This window comes from Saccoglossus kowalevskii, chromosome 6, assembly GCF_978046115.1.
Source record: "Saccoglossus kowalevskii chromosome 6, keSacKowa6.1, whole genome shotgun sequence".
NCBI lineage: Eukaryota > Metazoa > Hemichordata > Enteropneusta > Harrimaniidae > Saccoglossus > Saccoglossus kowalevskii.
In genome coordinates this window covers 7,094,140-7,116,102 of record NC_140646.1, presented here as the reverse complement: position 1 = coordinate 7,116,102, position 21,963 = coordinate 7,094,140, and the positions used below count along the sequence as shown (strand labels likewise).

General features: G+C 38.8%; 1 protein-coding gene across 1 annotated transcript in view; it reads left to right on the top strand.

Moving 5' to 3' along the window:
- LOC102803002 (conserved oligomeric Golgi complex subunit 7-like) overlaps positions 1–21,963 on the top strand; it is a gene marked incomplete at its 5' end in the record, with an annotated part of 73,194 nt that overhangs the window by 46,156 nt on the left and 5,075 nt on the right. The window contains 5 exons of the mRNA XM_085499993.1: positions 7,541–7,661; positions 13,832–13,938; positions 14,568–14,698; positions 18,765–18,848; positions 20,800–20,914. Coding sequence (XP_085356119.1) covers positions 7,541–7,661; positions 13,832–13,938; positions 14,568–14,698; positions 18,765–18,848; positions 20,800–20,914 — 558 coding nt within the window. The remainder of the gene's footprint in view (positions 1–7,540; positions 7,662–13,831; positions 13,939–14,567; positions 14,699–18,764; positions 18,849–20,799; positions 20,915–21,963) is intronic.

Genomic DNA, 21,963 nt, shown 5'->3' with positions numbered 1-21,963 from the left:
CGAACCCATGGCCACAGATCCCTGTCGCACACAGATTCCGCCGATGCATTCTGGCTCGGAGGCAGCGGGTAACCGTTCCCTGGACGCTTCATCTTCTCCGCCCCTGTCAGTGCCCCCCCGGCACTGCCAGGGGACCCCCCCCCCCGGCACTGCCAGGGGACCCCCACAAGGCAGAAGCAATCAGACAGGAAGTAGACAGTTCGCTAAGAAAGGGCGCCATACACAGAATATTTCAGCCGGCACTAAGTCCGGGCTTCTACTCAAATGTATTCGTAGTACCAAAATCTACAGGCAACTGGCATTCGGTTCTGGACCTAAGCCAACTAAACCAGTATGTGCTTCTCAATCGGTTCCGCATGGAGACACCATCCAGTGTCCTACTCTCCATCCACCGTCTCGACGGGCTATCTTTAGACTTATGCGACGCTTACCTGCACATACAGATGCACCCAGTGAGTTGCCCTCTCCTTTGATTCGCCCATCTGGGCCAAGTATTCAAATTTCGGGTGCTCCACTTCTGGTTATCCACAGCGCCTTACGTGTTCACCAGAGTGATGAATCAGGTAGTTCTGCTGCTCCACCAAATGTCGGTACACGTCAATCCGTACCTAGACGACTGGTTGCTACACAACCCAGACAAGGGGTTATTAGCCAGACATGTAAGGCTTACACAGGATTTACTTCACCAGTTAGGTTTCCTAGTAAATCACAAAAAGTCCCATCCCAACTCGATTCAACAGTTGGTGTTCCTGGGCATGGAGTTCAACACCGAAGTAGGCCTGGTTCGCCCATCTCAAGCGCGTTGCTTAGCACTAAGCAACCTAGCAGAACGCCTAGTCAGCGTTCCTTCAGTGTCTCTCCGTGAACTAATGCGGCTCATCGGAATGATGACCTCTGTTCGAAGGGTAGTTCCTCAGGCCGCACTACGCAGCCGCCCGGTCCAACGCTTGTTATTGGAACACTGAGCTCACTTACGGGAACTAAACAGGCAAGTATCAATCCCGGACCAAGTAAAGGAAACCCTGTACTGGTGGTCGTCACTGACCAACCTCAGACAAGGGTGGGGAGCGCATCTATTGAACTAACAAGCCCAAGGAATATGCCCCCGCAGTGGGTTCGGGACCACCATATCAACTGGCTCGAGCTGAAAGCAGTGCACCTGGCACTTTCACGCTTTCGACCCGAAGTTCAAGACCACAGAGTCCTGCTCCGCACAGACAACACAGCGGTGGTCTCCTACATCAACAAGGAGGGGGGGGCAAGTTCCCCATCGTTGTCGGTCCTAGTAGAGCAAATTCTCCTTTGGTGCCTGGAATACAATGTGGAGCTAACCGCACACCACCTTCCAGGGGTGAGAAACAGCCTGGCAGACACCCTTTCGAGGTGCCTTCGTCTCCAGAACATGGAGTGGCATATCCCCCAGTGGGTTGCCTCCAGGCTGTTTCGGCTGTGGGACGGTCCAAAGATAGACCTGTTTGCCGCACCCCGGAACGCCAAGCTTCCGACGTACGTAACACTCCTGTCGACACCAGGAGCCTGGGCCGTGGACGCCCAATCGATCCCCTGGTCCCACATGGATGCATACGCCTTTCCTCCCTTCCCGCTAATTCACCGGGTACTGGAGAAACTTCGACAGGAGCCCACCTGCATACTAACTCTGGTGGCGCCCAATTGGCCGACCAAGGCCTGGTTTCCACTCCTGCTGGAAATGATAGTTGAAACACCGGTAGTACTGCAGGACATACCGAACGTCCTGGCCAGGGCGAACAGGGATTCCACCAACGCTGCCTACGACTCGATATGGCGAGCATACACCAGTTGGTGTAGTGGAAGGAAGATTGATTCATGCCATCCCTCTATCGGCCAGGTAGCAGACTTCTTTGTCCACTTGTTTGACAAAGTGTGTCTGTCCCATACAGCGATCGTTGGCTACAGGTCAGCCTTGTCCCCCGCCATAGAAAACTCTTCGGGGTCAAGTCTAACCGATTGTCCCATTATTAGGAGACTGTTTACTGCTTTCCATAATCAGAGGCCCAGGGCCCGTTCAAAGGAACCCCCCAATTGGGACCTGTCAGTTGTTTTATCAAACCTAAGCAGACCTCCCTTTGAGCCCCTCGTTTCAGCACCACTCAAGTTTTTGATGTGGAAAACAGTCTTCCTACAGGCCCTCGCCTCAGGTAGGCGCCGGTCAGAGCTAGGCGCACTGTCCTACGTGGACAGTTGTGCCGCCTTTATGGACGATCAAGTTGTACTAAAGACACTAATCGGGTTTCTCGCCAAGAACCAAATCCCAGGACACGATCCTCATCCGATCGTCATCCCTCGGCTGTCAAATATTGTCGGCCCGGAGGATCAGGAGGGATTGCTTCTCTGCCCGGTCCGAGCGCTGAGTTGCTACAAGAACCATACCGGGTTTTCCAGACGGGGAACCAAACACATGTTTTTGTGTTACGGCCCTGGCAAACAGGATAAGCCGGCTTCCCTGACTTCCATCTCCAGGTGGATTACTGCGACTGTACTGGAGGTCTATAATACACTATCCTCCTCAACACAGTCCTTGCAGAGACACCAAGTATGAGTGCATGAGGTTCGTGCGATTGCTAACTCACTAGCGCTGGCGTCAGGCGCCCCCTTGAACACATCCTGAAGACAGGCTTCTGGAGAACGCAGAACGTCTTCATCAACTACTACCTAACAGACACCCAATCTATTGAGCAGGGTCTCTTCAGGTTAGTCCCCATCGTAGTGGGACAGGCTTTGTTTACTGACCCAGCCCGAACGACCGCAGGGGACCGAGCATGCACATAGGCGATAAGTCAGTCTCGGTATTCTTGCGGGCAGATTGTCTGTTCCACTAGCACTTCCTGGAAGCTCCCAGGTTTTGCTTCTTTCGACCTACGCCCTTATGCGAACTGTTTCGGTCCTACTTCACGCTTATCACCCCCGAATTTGGCTTGGGTCTAGCTTTCTCGGGCGCACCAAACTCTGTCACCACAGCAGCATTGGTTTCATGCTTCGGGGACAGCACAGGCAAGGTAAGACACCACCCTTCTTGGGTTTTAACTTAGGTTTTTGAGTTTTTCATCCCGGACTGGGAAAAGACTTTCATCATTCCTATTTTTCTGTTTGCTCAGAAAAACCCGCCACCTATCGGTGTCTGACTCTGCCTACAGTTCAAAATAGTCATTTTGACTGACCGGAGTCTATGGTGGGTAATTGAACGTAGTGAATTTAGGTGAGGGTTTTCCGAACCCGCTTATTCACATAGTTCATACCCACCATAGACTCCGGGTCCCCCCTCCCAACCTCCCCACTCTTTCCGTCGTGTTGGTCTAAGTCCTTGAGGCGGAGAGAAAGGAACCCAAGTGATGGACGGCTGCCTATGGTGCTGCCAGGTGGCCTCGGTCACGTGGGTTCGTGACGTAAGAGGTAAAAGAATCTTGAGGTCATGGGGCTTCCCCTGACCTGGATTCCATCTCTCCGTCACCCGCAGATACTGATTAATGCCTACAGTTCAAAATACTCATTTTGACTGACCGGAGTCTATGGTGGGTATGAACTATGTGAATAGGCGGGTTCGGAAAACCCTCGCCTAATTCTTATTGTTTTGATACTTGGTGTATACAGTACTCATTTCGCCCAACCTCCCGCCCGCTTCTGATCGCTTTTTTTTTCGCTCGCTTTGTTCAATTCGACCGGACAATTTCCACTTTTTTTTTTGACCGCGCAAATCCAGAAGTATCCGCTCGCTTGCCTGACAGCGGAATCGGCCGCATTTACAGTTCATTACCTATCTATTGTTTCATGTACAAGTGTATCATTTTCGTTTTTATGATGTTAAAAGAAGAATAAATACAATCAGAAATTTATAGAACGACCGTTGAAAAAATACGGTGGATCACACTGCCATATAAAAATGGTAATAATACATATGCGTAGAAATAATGTCCACCATAAACAAGATCGAACCAAACATGTGAAATCAAATACGACACTGACACGGACACAACTAATATGAAATAAAACTATTTATTTTTGGTGGAGAACGAAAAATGTTTACTGTAGAGTACGGTATTCGTCGAGTAACCGTGTGTAGAATGACGGTTGCCTTGCACACTTGGTTTGGGTTTAACACGGGTCAAGTTGTAGTTATGTAAACCCGTGGCACCTATAACAATTGAAGAATATCTGCAGGAATAGTAAGACTGAAAAAAAACGACCAATGGATTGTTATAGAATGACCGTACTGTACAATTTGTCAAATAAATACAATACTTGCAAATGTAATGTTGGCTGGCGCCCATCTTACTTGTCCGAAGTTATGGAAGCCGACATCAATGGAGATCGCGTTTTTTAACTAGGCGGCTGGCAAGCGGACTAACACGTTACATAAACTTGTTGAATTACAATTATGGTTTTTATTTTGTCTCGTTATAAAATAAAGGATTCAAATTTTGCAGGGTATTCCATTTCGCAAACTCTGGGCGAAATACTTCCATGAGCTGTACGTAGTTCACTTACAGCCAAAACAAAGTCAGTGATAGATTTTGTGAATAAAAGAACAAAATAAACTCAATCAAAGGCGCCGACCACACGCGTTAGAAATAAATAGAACGCGTTGCTAAGAGGAATCGCACCTGCATCTCAACGACGTCTTGGAAAAATTGAAAGACAAAAAGGAATCAGTGTCGGGGAACCATTGACAATGTTTGCATGAAAAATCCCACGCGAAAGTTCATGTTTTTTTGCGTATCTTTAGGAATACTCGGTTATAAACACTATGGTACCTGAATCCCGATTAATTCATAAATATGAATCGGTAAGGGTCAATTCCCTGCAATCCTTCAAGATAGCCTTGAGAGGAGATTGAATTTGCCTCCGAAAATCTTTCTAACGATGACCTGGAAAATTGCCATGATTGAGTGCCACAATTTCTGTTTTAAGATTTATTCGGTATAATAATACACATGTTCACCCAACAGAGGTGGACATACAGTTTTAGCGACCCGAAGAGCTCATTGTCAACCGAGGCGAAGCACAACGATAAAGACTTTCCGCCTGAAAAAAAAACTGATTAGAAATTTATATTAAGAACAATTCATAACGAACTGTATTACATATGTACCCATAAATTATTTTCATAATTACTGATTACACACTAATTTTACAGAAAAAAATAATTTGCTATATTATCTATATTTGTGCCTTTTATTTGTCTTGAATTGTGACTGAAAGGAGCTGGATGAAATTACAAACTATGTAGTGTGTTCAACAAATCATGTATGAACAATAACTTTAATAAATATGATTTTAATTGGTAAAAATATTGTATTTTTCTACATAAAAACAAAAGAATTTCACAATGTCAAAAACGGAAAGTCTTTAATATTACCATAGTGTTGTTGGTATTAATTGAAAATGAAACATCCACGTGAACCTGCTCATATGAGGTCGAAGGAGTCTCTGTTTTCAACAGCCGTATACATCTAACTGCGTCATCGCTAAGTTTCCTTGTGGACCACGAGCTCTGTTCCTTGTTTGCACGTTATCATGTTCACACAATCGCAGACATTATTTGTAAGGGTGCCCTTTGAAATGGCACATTTTCTCGATGTTTTAGTGAGTACTCCGCAGGTATATGGCTTGTTCTCACATTAGTATAATTTTCCTCAAGTTCACTCATTGCTTTCCCACATGCATTTCTCGTACTTTGCTGCTAACTTTTTTTCACTCTAATATGTTGTTGTTTTTGTCTTTCTAAACATCAAGTTTATTATTGATTGAAATTCAACGAGATCGTTTGAATTTTGAATTTGATGACGATTCGAATTTATCCACTTTTACAGTGATCAATATTGCGTTCGAGTTGAGTTACTAGTAATTACAAGCCTGATTTACATTTTTCTTGTGGTGTTTTTCCTCAATGTATTAAATATAAGTGCTTTGGGAAATAACATAATTATATTGCGTGAAGTGATGAAGCTGCCAGTGTGTCACAACACGTTTTATTTATTTCCAACGCGCGTGGTCGGTTCCTCTGATTGCGTTTATTTTGTATTTTTATTTTCGAAATGTATCACTGGCTGCGTTTGTTTTGTTTTTTGTTTTCCTCATTTTCATTTTTCGTCCGACTGCTGCCAATCCAATAATTCGTCGTCGCATGTACTCAGACAAGCGATTAATCGTCACAGTCATTATACTAGTAGTTTAAGTCCAATTGATTTGCAGAAATTCAGCTCTGCGATGATTATATGTGCAGTTTTGTTTTGCGCACCCAGACACTAGCAAGAGTTAACCCGATAGATTTTGGAACTACAGCATTCGTATTACTTATGCAAATTGAGTAAGGGTCATAGTGTGAGTTGCGTTCGCAAATAACAAAGTGTCAAATTATTTTGAGCGCCGTTCGGAATAAATTTAGTCAAAATCACACACAGAAACACACACACAAATACTAGTGCTCAATACATATCACGATTGATTGACCAGTTATATAGCTGCTTGAACTACGCACACAAGGACGTAAATATGTAAATACAGGTCACAGTTCGACTTGCGTAGCAAACGTTACAATGTGTCAAGTGATTTGAAGGCGTCTTTGTCCCCCTTCCCAATACAGAGAAGCAATATGCGTTGTATTTTGAATCGTCATTAAAACCTAAATTTATTACGAATAAAAACATAAGTTTATAGATACAATGTACGGCCATCGTTACTCCAGTGGTCAGTTGCCAAGCGGGCGGTGTTTCTGAAGCCAGCCATAGCAAGAGCGAGCGAACAAATGCGAGTGAGTGAGCAAACAAAAGCGAGCGAAAAAAAAGCGATCTGTTTCCGATCGGAAAGCAGCGAATGGTCAGAAACTAATCGATAAGCGGTCGGAAAAAAGCGATAAAAACAGGAATGTTGGGCGGAATGAGTACTGTATGTACCTTACCTTGGGCAGACCTCTCTTAGATTTGTTCATTTTATGATGATATTTTTTATTCTTTAATTTTGATTTCTATTTTTGTTAAAAAGTGATATTTTTGACTTCTTGTTGAAAACCGCAAGTCTGATTGCTTTGATACTATACATATTGTTCATTTACTAATGATATCTTTAGTTCTTTAACTGAAATGTGCATTGCTAACAGCGGAGCTATCTCAGCCAACAGACTGCTTGTTGTAATGTGCATTGCTAACAGTGGAGCTATCTCAGCCAACAGACTGCTTGTTGTAATGTGCATTGCTAACAGTGGAGCTATCTCAGCCAACAGACTGCTTGTTGTAATGTGCATTGCTAACAGCGGAGCTATCTCAGCCAACAGACTGCTTGTTGTAATGTGCATTGCTAACAGTGGAGCTATCTCAGCCAACAGACTGCTTGTTGTAATGTGCATTGCTAACAGTGGAGCTATCTCAGCCAACAGACTGCTTGTTGTAATGTGCATTGCTAACAGTGGAGCTATCTCGGCCAACAGACTGCTTGTTGATATTGTTGAGAAATATGACAACAGTGCAAGGTTTAATGAGATTAATGAAATGTATGTTTTGTATCCCAGGTGAGATTCTACTGCAGACTGATACATTTCAAAATGAATTATGTGATGATATAATGAAGCATGGTGGAAGGTTTTTAACAGAGGCATACTCACCAAGTAGTATCACAACTATGAGTGACAGGTATGTGTTCAGTTTATACAGAAGTCTATGGTGAAACAAATGAAAATTGGTGTCTGGTTTACAGGTTACACTGGTTTGGTTTGCATAGGTTTACAGATTACACTGATTTGGTTTGGTTTGCATAGGTTTACAGGTTACACAGATTTGGTTTACTTAAATAGGTTTACAGGTTACACTGATTTGGTTTGCATAGGTTTACAGGTTACATTGATTTGGTTTGCATAGGTTTACAGGTTACACTGATTTGGTTTACATAGGTTTTCAGGTTACACTGATTTGGTTTACATAGGTTTACAGGTTACACTGATTTGGTTTACATAGGTTTACAGGTTACACTGATTTGGTTTGCATGTACATAGGTTTACACGTTACACTGCTTTGGTTTGCATAGGTTTACAGGTTACACTGATTTAGTTTGCATAGGTTTACAGGTTACACTGATTTGGTTTGCATAGGTTTACAGGTTACACTGATTTGGTTTACATAGGTTTACAGGTTACACTGATTTGGTTTACATAGGTTTACAGGTTACACTGATTTGGTTTACATAGGTTTACAGGTTACACTGATTTGGTTTACATAGGTTTACAGGTTACATTGATTTGGTTTGCATAGGTTTACAGGTTACACTGATTTGGTTTACATAGGTTTTCAGGTTACACTGATTTGGTTTACATAGGTTTACAGGTTACACTGATTTGGTTTACATAGGTTTACAGGTTACACTGATTTGGTTTGCATGTACATAGGTTTACACGTTACACTGCTTTGGTTTGCATAGGTTTACAGGTTACACTGATTTAGTTTGCATAGGTTTACAGGTTACACTGATTTGGTTTGCATAGGTTTACAGGTTACACTGATTTGGTTTACATAGGTTTACAGGTTACACTGATTTGGTTTACATAGGTTTACAGGTTACACTGATTTGGTTTACATAGGTTTACAGGTTACACTGATTTGGTTTACATAGGTTTACAGGTTACACTGATTTGGTTTACATAGGTTTACAGGTTACACTGATTTGGTTTACATAGGTTTACAGGTTACACTGATTTGGTTTACATAGGTTTACAGGTTACATTGATTTGGTTTGCATGTACATAGGTTTACACGTTACACTGCTTTGGTTTGCATAGATTTACAGGTTACACTGATTTGGTTTACATGTACATAGGTTTACAGGTTACACTGCTTTGGTTTGCATAGGTTTACAGGTTACACTAATTTAGTTTGCATAGGTTTGCAGGTTACACTGATTTAGTTTGCATAGGTTTACAGGTTACACTGATTTGGTTTGCATAGGTTTACAGGTTACACTGATTTGGTTTACATAGGTTTTCAGGTTACACTGATTTGGTTAACTTAGGTTTACAGGTTACACTGCTTTGGTTTACATGGGTTTACAGGTTACACTGCGTTGGTTTACATAGGCTTACAGGTTACACTGCTTTGGTTTACATAGGTTTACAGGTTACACTGTTTTGGTTTACATAGGTTTACAGGTTACACTGCTTTGGTTTACATAGGTTTACAGGTTACACTAGTTTGGTTTACATAGGTTTACAGGTTACACTGATTTGGTTTGCATAGGTTTACAGGTTACACTGATTTGGTTAACATAGGTTTACAGGTTACACTGCTTTGGTTTACATAGGTTTACAGGTTACACTGTTTTGGTTTACATAGGTTTACAGGTTACACTGCTTTGGTTTACATAGGTTTACAGGTTACACTGTTTTGGTTTACATAGGTTTACAGGTTACACTGATTTGGTTTGCATAGGTTTACAGGTTACACTGATTTGGTTAACATAGGTTTACAGGTTACACTGCTTTGGTTTACATAGGTTTACAGGTTACACTGCTTTGGTTTACATAGGTTTACAGGTTACACTGCTTTGGTTTACATAGGTTTACAGGTTACACTGCCTTGGTTTACATAGGTTTACAGGTTACACTGCTTTGGTTTACATAGGTTTACAGGTTACACTGCTTTGGTTTACATAGGTTTTCAGGTTACAATGCTTTGGTTTACATACATGTAGGTTAACCATTTAAGCACTATTGGCACCATCTACAATTATTTTATACAGTCTGTTTCTCTTCACATGAAATGTTTATAAAAATTGTTAACCTTTTGATCAAAAATATGAAACAGTCTGTATGGTCCAAATGATGATGAAAAGATATTCATGCTTATTAGTCCCCGTTCGGATGAAGTCCAAAAACGGGGACTTGTAATTCGGTCTATGTCCATCTGTCCGCCGGAGTCATATCTCAGAATCCCTTGGACCGATTCCGTTCATTCTTTGCATGTGCCTAGTACTATATGTGGGACATATGCACATGCAGTGGTTTAGCGATTCGATTCAAAATGGCCGACTGGCAGCCATCATGTTTTTTTAAAAATGTTGTATTTTGGACATGTTTTGTCAGTTTTCATTCAAATTTAGTACATAGATTATACATGTTAGGATACATGTCCATGACAATTTCTTTTGCAATTGGATCAAAGATGGCCGACTGGCAGGCAGGCATCTTGTGTTTTTTTTTAAATGTGGTATCTTGGAAATGCTTTCATTCAAATTTGGCACATACTTTATACATGTTAGGATACATGTCCATGATAATTTGTTTCAAAATCGGATCAAGGATGGCCGATTGACAGCCATCTGACTTTTTGGCCTTACTACTACCGGCTGATACCCCGTCCATCCTAAACCCCGCCCATGGGCGATGTTTCAAATAGTGGGCGATGTTTTGGTCCCCATATTGCCTGACTGAACCAACAAACATTTTTACAGACCCCAATTTTCCCGTCCGACATCTTGCATCGAGCACGCTATTTCAAATATGACACTAAAAATAATTCACTGTGAAGTCGAAATGCGTAAAAACTCAATAAATCCAATGCTGTAGACGAATTGTTGTTACGTGAAATGGTATATGCAAGTATTTATCACCAATTTCAAGAATAAGAGTCGTAATTTTTCACTTACATTTATTACACTCGAATAAAGTCTACGCTTGAAAAGAATGATATTTACGAAGTTTAAAATAGCCAAGCCTTCCTGATTCAAGCCTCTTGGTTGATTTGACAATGGTAGGTATCATTAATGTTTAATTTTTGTATCACATTCCAGACAAAAAGTTCAATATCGGTAAACAAGAAATGGATGAAATAAATGTCTCCTGTGTTTCACATGCGACATGAGATTATTAAAACAACACAGAGTTAAGCGGTCGTGTACGTTCTTGCACACATAATCTGGTATTGACGTGTTTTTTGTCCAAAAAAGACAGGTTTCAGTTAAGGTCGCGGGACTATTATTTGCATACTTGTTTTCATCTTTTAATTGGGACCAAACGACTACAAATAGACCCAGGAAAGTATATATTTTGGAATCGTCAGACTTCAAGCTTTTCAAAGGTGTGTTTGTCATGCCCGCATTCTACGATGCGTTACTTAATCAAAAGTGAAAAATTACTTTTTTGGTAAAAAAAATAATTACGCATTTATGCTGGTGATAAGAAGTTTTGTTTTCACTTTTCCTAGTTCTTCAATAGTCTGGTAAATTGAATGTGTCTGATCAGTTTTATTTAAGCAATGCGTTTTGAAAAATAGTGTTCTGAATTTTAATTTCTGTTTTAGTCGCATTGATCCCAACTCAAACCACAACACATTGGTAAATAATCCATGAAATAGTTTGTCTGGACACGTTCAAGTTCCTCTCATTGTCACCTTAAAGCTGTGAAAATTTGGTGTTAATCCGACGACAATAAGTATACGTTATTTTTTGTTTAAAGACCTTGTATTTTGAAAAACATAAACTCCTAGAAAACGTTGAAGTCACAGCAAAGATTTTCAAGCTTGTTTTTCTGCACAAGCGATTTGTTTTCCGATCAAGGTCTGTTTTAACATGTGTAGGGGCATCCAAATGTGTAAGGCTATTGGAAACCAAAAAATAAAGGAATAGGATAGCTATAGTTCGATAAAAAATCGGCAGATGAAAATACTAAAATCAATGATTTTTTTCAGTGGCTGTGTGACCTTGTGTCTGACACATTTATATGCAAATGACTAATCTGTGAAATAAACAGGGGCGGAGACAACCCACTCAAATGTTTGGAAACACTCATTGTGTGTCAGATAGCTACTAATAACACATCCTAACATTGCTTTGTCTTGAGTTAATCTTTGAAACTTATAGGCACACAGATTAAACCTGTGTTGTTGATTTTAGAAAACACTACTGAAGCTGCCTTGCTTCCCTTCAGAAAATCTATATTTTAACCAACTTACATGACATTCTAGGTTACGTTGACTTTGTCAGATGAAAGTTTATAGTGCATTTCAACTATTAATAAATAAATGTTTAACACAAATAATAGTTTCGCTACCTTAACTCTTCGCTTTCATGGTATTTGTGAGAGTTAAACAATTTTTTGAACAAATGATAAGTAATTATATTGATTTGCGCCAAGCTGGGAGGCCCGAATTTAAATATCAGTGCGTGAACTCTGGAGGTCATTACTCAATGCCGCGCGTAATTCAAACACGTGGTTAGTAGAGTTCAGTCAAAATGTACGTGAATAATGCGATCGAAGTGCGCTGCCCAGAGTTTATTATATTATAGTAAAATTTAACATGACGCATGGTATGGTTTATATTACATATTCACTTCATTTTGAATAAAATAATTCACCATTGGAACCACGATGAATCACAAGTATAAACTATTTTCTCGACTTTCCGTAGACACTCGACTACTATTCTTTTCAGTGCCCTAACAATAGTAAAAAATAATTTGAATTTTTGTAGTTATCATGAAAGCAATACATTACAAAGTTTAAATATTCAGAGCTGGTACAATATTGTAAACAAATTTGCGTAATTAGAAAAAGCAGTGCACTAAGTAAACAACGTTGATATATTCAAAGTTAGTACTCAGTTGCATACAAGTTGTGTAATTACAGTACCCCTGGATATAATAACAATTTTAGTAGATTGACATGCAGAGCACAAAAGAAAAAGGTTGCTAAGTAATGCGCCAGTTCAGTGTGTGACTTGGGGTCAAACTTCGGCCAACACACACTTGATGTCAGCATCACCGCGCAGCAAGTTTCGCAAAGAAGTACTTGAAGTTCTCCAAAATGATGTCGCTGATCACTCAGTTGTCGCAGCATGTGCTGTGTCATGTCCATGATGCACCCCGTTTCGACTTTGGTTTGCTTTTCCATCTTAGTGTTCATGTTCTTGTTCACGTAAAATGCGACCTCTCACCAATGTATTAAAACACTTTTAATTTATACTTTGCGTGATTATATTTGATCAACACGAAACATTATTTTTTACTAAACATTTCCTGAGACCATTTGTATTAGCGCAAGGTTATTTTTTCAGACAAGATGGGCTTCATAATATCTGCCATAACATCGCTCGGGCGATCTTTTGGTCCACATTTTTCTAAAAAAAATCGAATCCTCCATAAGAATGCCCAGGGCGGGGTATCAGCCGAATCCGGTATATTTCCAAGATTTATGTACCATTTTCATTTGTATTTGGCACATACATCATACATGTCACTTTGTTTCATAATCAGATCAAAGATGGCAGAATAACGGCTGTTTTTATTTGTGGCCATATTACTATATCTCTGTCACCCATGTATCATTTTCATTGATATTTAGCATGTCATAAATGGATACATGTACATGTCAATTCAATTTGCAATTTGATCAAATTTGGCTGACTGGCGGCCATCTTGTTTGTTTAAAATGTGATAACTTTGACATGCTTTCACTTGTGATCTATGTTTTTCTTTGCTATGTCTCAAACCGGAGGGATCGTCACGCAACACATGTTCGAAATTGATGTAAATAAACAATCTGTTGTATACGCCACTTGGGACTCAAGTTTCAAGGACATGCTCGAGACAACCCCTCCACTTTAATATGATGAGCACAAAGAGAAATTTAACAGGGACTGTGTCATTTTCAATGACTTGTTATTTTGTTGTTTTAATTTAAAATGACCGACTGGCTACCATGCTAGTGCTAGCCTTGTTGGATTTCATTGAAAGTTGCTGAACAAAATATGTAATCTCAAATTCATTTCAATTACAAAATGATTGATAGTGACTTTTATTCACATTTTGTTTGCTATAGTTTATCACAACATGCCACCAATCCATTCAGAGACTACAATTATCTCGCTAAATCAGATCCTATCCAGCATGCTGAGTTTGTAGAACTACTCACTGTAATCAAACTAGGTATGTATAAGATTTGGCAAGAAATCACAGAATAAATTGCAGCTGTGGACAACTTTCATAGCTAATTTGAAACCAACAGAAGATAAATGGGTTCTTGCAAAAAATATTATTGTATTTATTCTGGATTCTTATTCTAAAATTCGAGATGCAAAAAAAGGTTTGTGCAGTATTAATTTGTCTGCATCCCTCCATTTGTTATTTAATCTAGATTCTCAATGGGCAAGGTTGAATATTTGTACTATGTTTTTTAATTATTAATTAGAGTTCATATTTTCCACAACATGTTCACAACTGTCAGTAGTGTGAAGTAAGTGTACACATAACAAAGTATTGTACAAATTGGTCATACACACAACTACTGGTATACTTGAGTTGTAGCTGAGTGTATGCATACATTGTAACTGCTACAGTAACACAAAGAGAGATGCTCAATTCTGTATGCACAACTACCACACACTAATTTATATACTTGATATTCTTCATTCTATGTATTAGCTTACATCACAGACAGATCAGATCAGATCAGATCAGATCAGATCAGATCAGATATTATTATATTCATTATGCATTCCGGTCTTTCAATTCAAGTTACATTTATAAATTCTGGTAATTCTATGTTATTTTTATAGATGGTAAAACAGACATACTGGTCGAGGTCACAAAGGAAGTTGAAAAAGTCAACGAAGAAGCTCACAAGTTTGCATTTGATATTGTCTTCTGTCCTCTCAAAGTGCAGTTAGCTGACCTTTCAACCATGGAGGTAAACATGAAAACCGCTTCATGCACACATGCACAACCATGCATCCTTTGGAAGAATGTTAGTTATTTGCCGGTCTCTATTTCTAAGCAGTCTGAGAACAGAGACTCATTTAAGATTAATTTCTATCCATCCACACTGATATCATTGACATGCCTTAGAATAAAACTTGACAAACACATTGTTTTGAAAAGAGGTATAAATGTATGTGTAACTGTACCTGCATATTGTCTGCTAAAGATCCTTGTGTACATACTTACAAACATTTCTGTCAAGGAAAGTGAATGTACTAATAAGAAGATTCTTATTTTGCTAATAACAGATTCTTCGTATAAATACTAACTCTAGTTACGAACAGCGCCCTCATATTATTATTTTTTCTGAATTATGTGCAGAGCTGTACACTGTATGTTCATCCATCATTGTGCACTCACTTGCTTAGTATTTGCTGCAAACACTGCTTCCTGCAATGACGTGAATGGATGAATAATGTTATCATACATTTGCTGCAAACACTGCTTCCTGCAATGACGTGAATGGATGAATAATGTTATCATACATTTGCTGCAAACACTGCTTCCTGCAATGACGTGAATGGATGAATAATGTTATCATACATTTGCTGCAAACACTGCTTCCTGCAATGACGTGAATGGATGAATAATGTTATCATACATTTGCTGCAAACACTGCTTCCTGCAATGACGTGAATGGATGAATAATGTTATCATACATTTGCTGCAAACACTGCTTCCTGCAATGACGTGAATGGATGAATAATGTTATCATACATTTGCTGCAAACACTGCTTCCTGCAATGACGTGAATGGATGAATAATGTTATCATACATTTGCTGCAAACACTGCTTCCTGCAATGACGTGAATGGATGAATAATGTTATCATACATTTGCTGCAAACACTGCTTCCTGCAATGACGTGAATGGATGAATAATGTTATCATACATTTGCTGCAAACACTGCTTCCTGCAATGACGTGAATGGATGAATAATGTTATCATACATTTGCTGCAAACACTGCTTCCTGCAATGACGTGAATGGATGAATAATGTTATCATACATTTGCTGCAAACACTGCTTCCTGCAATGACGTGAATGGATGAATAATGTTATCATACATTTGCTGCAAACACTGCTTCCTGCAATGACGTGAATGGATGAATAATGTTATCATACATTTGCTGCAAACACTGCTTCCTGCAATGACGTGAATGGATGAATAATGTTATCATACATTTGCTGCAAACACTGCTTCCTGCAATGACGTGAATGGATGAATAATGTTATCATACATTTGCTGCAAACACTGCTTCCTGCAATGACGTGAATGGATGAATAATGTTATCATACATTTGCTGCAAACACTGCTTCCTGCAATGACGTGAATGGATGAATAATGTTATCATACATTTGCTGCAAACACTGCTTCCTGCAATGACGTGAATGGATGAATAATGTTATCATACATTTGCTGCAAACACTGCTTCCTGCAATGACGTGAATGGATGAATAATGTTATCATACATTTGCTGCAAACACTGCTTCCTGCAATGACGTGAATGGATGAATAATGTTATCATACATTTGCTGCAAACACTGCTTCCTGCAATGACGTGAATGGATGAATAATGTTATCATACATTTGCTGCAAACACTGCTTCCTGCAATGACGTGAATGGATGAATAATGTTATCATACATTTGCTGCAAACACTGCTTCCTGCAATGACGTGAATGGATGAATAATGTTATCATACATTTGCTGCAAACACTGCTTCCTGCAATGACGTGAATGGATGAATAATGTTATCATACATTTGCTGCAAACACTGCTTCCTGCAATGACGTGAATGGATGAATAATGTTATCATACATTTGCTGCAAACACTGCTTCCTGCAATGACGTGAATGGATGAATAATGTTATCATACATTTGCTGCAAACACTGCTTCCTGCAATGACGTGAATGGATGAATAATGTTATCATACATTTGCTGCAAACACTGCTTCCTGCAATGACGTGAATGGATGAATAATGTTATCATACATTTGCTGCAAACACTGCTTCCTGCAATGACGTGAATGGATGAATAATGTTATCATACATTTGCTGCAAACACTGCTTCCTGCAATGACGTGAATGGATGAATAATGTTATCATACATTTGCTGCAAACACTGCTTCCTGCAATGACGTGAATGGATGAATAATGTTATCATACATTTGCTGCAAACACTGCTTCCTGCAATGACGTGAATGGATGAATAATGTTATCATACATTTGCTGCAAACACTGCTTCCTGCAATGACGTGAATGGATGAATAATGTTATCATACATTTGCTGCAAACACTGCTTCCTGCAATGACGTGAATGGATGAATAATGTTATCATACATTTGCTGCAAACACTGCTTCCTGCAATGACGTGAATGGATGAATAATGTTATCATACATTTGCTGCAAACACTGCTTCCTGCAATGACGTGAATGGATGAATAATGTTATCATACATTTGCTGCAAACACTGCTTCCTGCAATGACGTGAATGGATGAATAATGTTATCATACATTTGCTGCAAACACTGCTTCCTGCAATGACGTGAATGGATGAATAATGTTATCATACATTTGCTGCAAACACTGCTTCCTGCAATGACGTGAATGGATGAATAATGTTATCATACATTTGCTGCAAACACTGCTTCCTGCAATGACGTGAATGGATGAATAATGTTATCATACATTTGCTGCAAACACTGCTTCCTGCAATGACGTGAATGGATGAATAATGTTATCATACATTTGCTGCAAACACTGCTTCCTGCAATGACGTGAATGGACGAATAATGTTATCATACATTTGCTGCAAACACTGCTTCCTGCAATGACGTGAATGGATGAATAATGTTATCATACATTTGCTGCAAACACTGCTTCCTGCAATGACGTGAATGGATGAATAATGTTATCATACATTTGCTGCAAACACTGCTTCCTGCAATGACGTGAATGGATGAATAATGTTATCATACATTTGCTGCAAACACTGCTTCCTGCAATGACGTGAATGGATGAATAATGTTATCATACATTTGCTGCAAACACTGCTTCCTGCAATGACGTGAATGGATGAATAATGTTATCATACATTTGCTGCAAACACTGCTTCCTGCAATGACGTGAATGGATGAATAATGTTATCATACATTTGCTGCAAACACTGCTTCCTGCAATGACGTGAATGGATGAATAATGTTATCATACATTTGCTGCAAACACTGCTTCCTGCAATGACGTGAATGGATGAATAATGTTATCATACATTTGCTGCAAACACTGCTTCCTGCAATGACGTGAATGGATGAATAATGTTATCATACATTTGCTGCAAACACTGCTTCCTGCAATGACGTGAATGGATGAATAATGTTATCATACATTTGCTGCAAACACTGCTTCCTGCAATGACGTGAATGGATGAATAATGTTATCATACATTTGCTGCAAACACTGCTTCCTGCAATGACGTGAATGGATGAATAATGTTATCATACATTTGCTGCAAACACTGCTTCCTGCAATGACGTGAATGGATGAATAATGTTATCATACATTTGCTGCAAACACTGCTTCCTGCAATGACGTGAATGGATGAATAATGTTATCATACATTTGCTGCAAACACTGCTTCCTGCAATGACGTGAATGGATGAATAATGTTATCATACATTTGCTGCAAACACTGCTTCCTGCAATGACGTGAATGGATGAATAATGTTATCATACATTTGCTGCAAACACTGCTTCCTGCAATGACGTGAATGGATGAATAATGTTATCATACATTTGCTGCAAACACTGCTTCCTGCAATGACGTGAATGGATGAATAATGTTTCACCAATCTCAGAGAATTTTAAAGCACATTATTCTTTTTAAACAAAATAATGAATTATAAACTATTTATTTGGTCTGCAGGGTTTTGCCTTCTTCAATTTACTCCATATTAAGTATTCACACTGTTATGCATGTACTGAATATTTTCACTAGGTGTGGTCATCTGTGGGCAGTGGTGCAGTACTAAGTGTTGATTTGCCATCTTTCAGTCTGTCTCCAATGGAATATATTACTAAGGTAACAGTAATTTTGTTACTTTATTTTTGATTAATAACACAGTTATGAATGAACACATGCTCATAAAAAACTTGAAGTGTTGTAGACAGGTGCCACAACAGATTATTAAGTTTTCTCCTGAAAAAGAGTTCCGATAGAAAACAATGAAGCAATTTAAGGGGTTAGCATACGTTTAATGTGTTTTTTTTCAATATTTTTTTTTATTTGAAATTATCGATGGTTATGACAGTATCTATGACTGTGCTTTTATTCTAAACAAAAACTCCATTTTATATCGCTTATTTCGACGTTTTTTCTATTTCAAAACATTGCCACGTGTGATTGTTTATAAACACCACCAACACAAGCACAACACTCGCATGAAAGTAATCCTAATTGACACTTGATGAAAGATCCGATTTGCATATCAATACTACAAAGTTTATGTAATTATGGTACTCATTTCGCCCAGCCTTCCGCTTTTATACCCACAGCTTATTGCTTGATTTCCGACCGCGCGGTCTTGTCCGACCGGAAACCGACAGCATTTTAATCGCTCTTTTTTTCGCTCGCTCATTGAAAACATTGACTGCTCGCCAAAACACTGATCACACATGAGTAGTCGAAATGGTGGTTTTTCAAATCTAATAGTTGCATGACAACCAACTTAACTTTACAACTTAACCAACTTCGTGGTGCGAACGTTAGCGCGTAACAAAGTTGTGATAAAAGAAAGAGTGGTATAAACAAGAATCAGTGATAACTTGAAATCGATACCAGGAAGGGGGGGTAAAGAAAAGTTATATAACAATTTATTATTTAATAATTTATTAAAATACATAAGTTTGTCCAACTCCCTGTGGTTTTACAGTGAACAGTAATCAAAACAAACTTGAAGATATCTTGTGCACATGGCTTAAACCATTTTCTTTATTTGGAATAACTCCGCCGCCACACCATATTAGTAATATGCAAATCACTACGTCACTTTCGCAGGAAGTCATCTCGTTGTCGGTTGACACGACAGGGCCGTTCTGAGATTTCAAAACACATTTCATCCTGTCTTTAACGCGTATAACATTTAGCCCCGACATTAGAAGGCATTATTTAGTAGTTGGTCGCTAGGCAGACATGTTTCAATAATTATAACTTCATATTTTTCAAAATGTTTAGGCCTAGCTTGAGATTTATTGACCTTGGACGTTTTTTGCGTTTATCTTGAAATTGATTTCTATGTAGTTCTACAGATTCAGTACGCAATTTCTAACAAACGAAAGGTCAGATCGTCGAAATTTTTGGTCAACTTTACCGCTATATAAAGTACTGGAGGAATGTTCCTGGATTTTTTTCTGTCTTCCTTCGTTTAGATTTTTTGCTTATTTTTATATAGAGACATGTTGTTTTTACTCAGGTATTAACGTCCAAACATTTGAAATAAGGCTACATAAAAACAAATTATAGTTGCAAAAAAACGAAGAACATTGTACATGAAGCACCCCTCTATAATATTTACATAAAAAAATATATTCAGTCGTGCTGCAAATTAATTATTAATTGCGTCATTAACTGTTTTACTCCATTTTCGCGTATTCTTGTGATCATGTGACTTGGTATTTGCATAATTTAAAAAAAATTGCCATATTTTCAAAGTTTGAAACAAGATCTTTATTATGGTATATAACATGTATGGGTAAAATGTATGTTTCAATCTGTAAATTTAGGCCAAAAAATTGAACCAGCGAACGTATGCTAACCCCTTAAATATAGTTACATTGCCAATATGTTTATGAATATCAAGTTCACTTTGCTACAGTGCCATAAGTAACAAGAATTCTGGAAATCATGGAATAAATGCAAGCCTCACTAGAAGCTAATCTACAAGCAGATTACATGTACCTATGGAACAGTTAGGTGTTTAACGAACCCTTCAGTTTATAAGTTTTTAAATTCTCTTTATTCATATTTGACATAGATTGGACAGTACTTAATGACGTTACCACAGCAACTAGAATCTTTTACCACTCAAGATAATACAGCCCTAGAGAAGGCATTACAGATGGGAAAGTTGCCATTCCCTGATACTCAAGGTATGAATAAATGTCACAATATTCATGTGTTAAATGTCTTCATTGTATGCATGTTTGAGATGTACTCATCAAAAACAAATCGTGTCACGGTTCAGTTTTTATTGAAGTGATACAATCAATCTGGACTATATAACAATAACTACTCAAATAGTGCAATGACATTGACCTATCACATTCAAACTACGCTAAGATGGCTAATGAATGGTCCAATTTTAAAGATGAAATCAAGTATTTCTGCCATTCTAGACTGATTGGGTTCTTACTTGAGACATACATTGAATTAATATAGAACCTTGCACATCATTTAGTTTTTCAAAATGGCTGATGGTAGCCATTTTTTTAAGAATGCTGTTCTAAAGTTCTTTGATGCACCTGACTGACTGCAATAAGACTTTACACATATTTACATGTATTCATATCAAGTTGTGATTCAATGTGTATGAAACAACAAGTTTTCTATTGCACCTTCTTTCTATTATATAGGTCAATTTGATTATGGTATTTCAAACTGCTGAACTGCATGAGCTGACAGGATGCTAGTTGAAAACAAAAGTTGGCGTTCAAAGGGTTTAATAAAAATGAATTTAATATGAATAATTAGTCCCCGTTCGGACGCAGTCCGAAAACGGGGACTTATGTTTTGACCTTGGTGTGTCCGTGCGTACGTACATGTGTGTGTGTGTGTGCATGCGTGCATGCGTCTGTGCGTGCGTCTGGACCTGTATCTTAGAAATGCCTGGACCAATCACAATCAAACTTCACACATACATCATACATGATATTATACATATGCACGTCAATTTGTTTCACGATCTGATTCAAGATGGCCGAATGGCGGCCATTTTTGTGCTAAAAATCATCAAAGTCAAGCATTTCTCGGCTGTTTACAGATGGATTTTGTTCAAACTTGGTATATACATTAGACATTATAGGACCTTGATGCACATCATTTTGTTTTACGATCTGATTCAAGATGGCGGAATGGCGGCCATTTTTGTGCCAGAAAATCCTAAAAATCAAGTATTTCTCGGCTGTTTACAGATGGATTT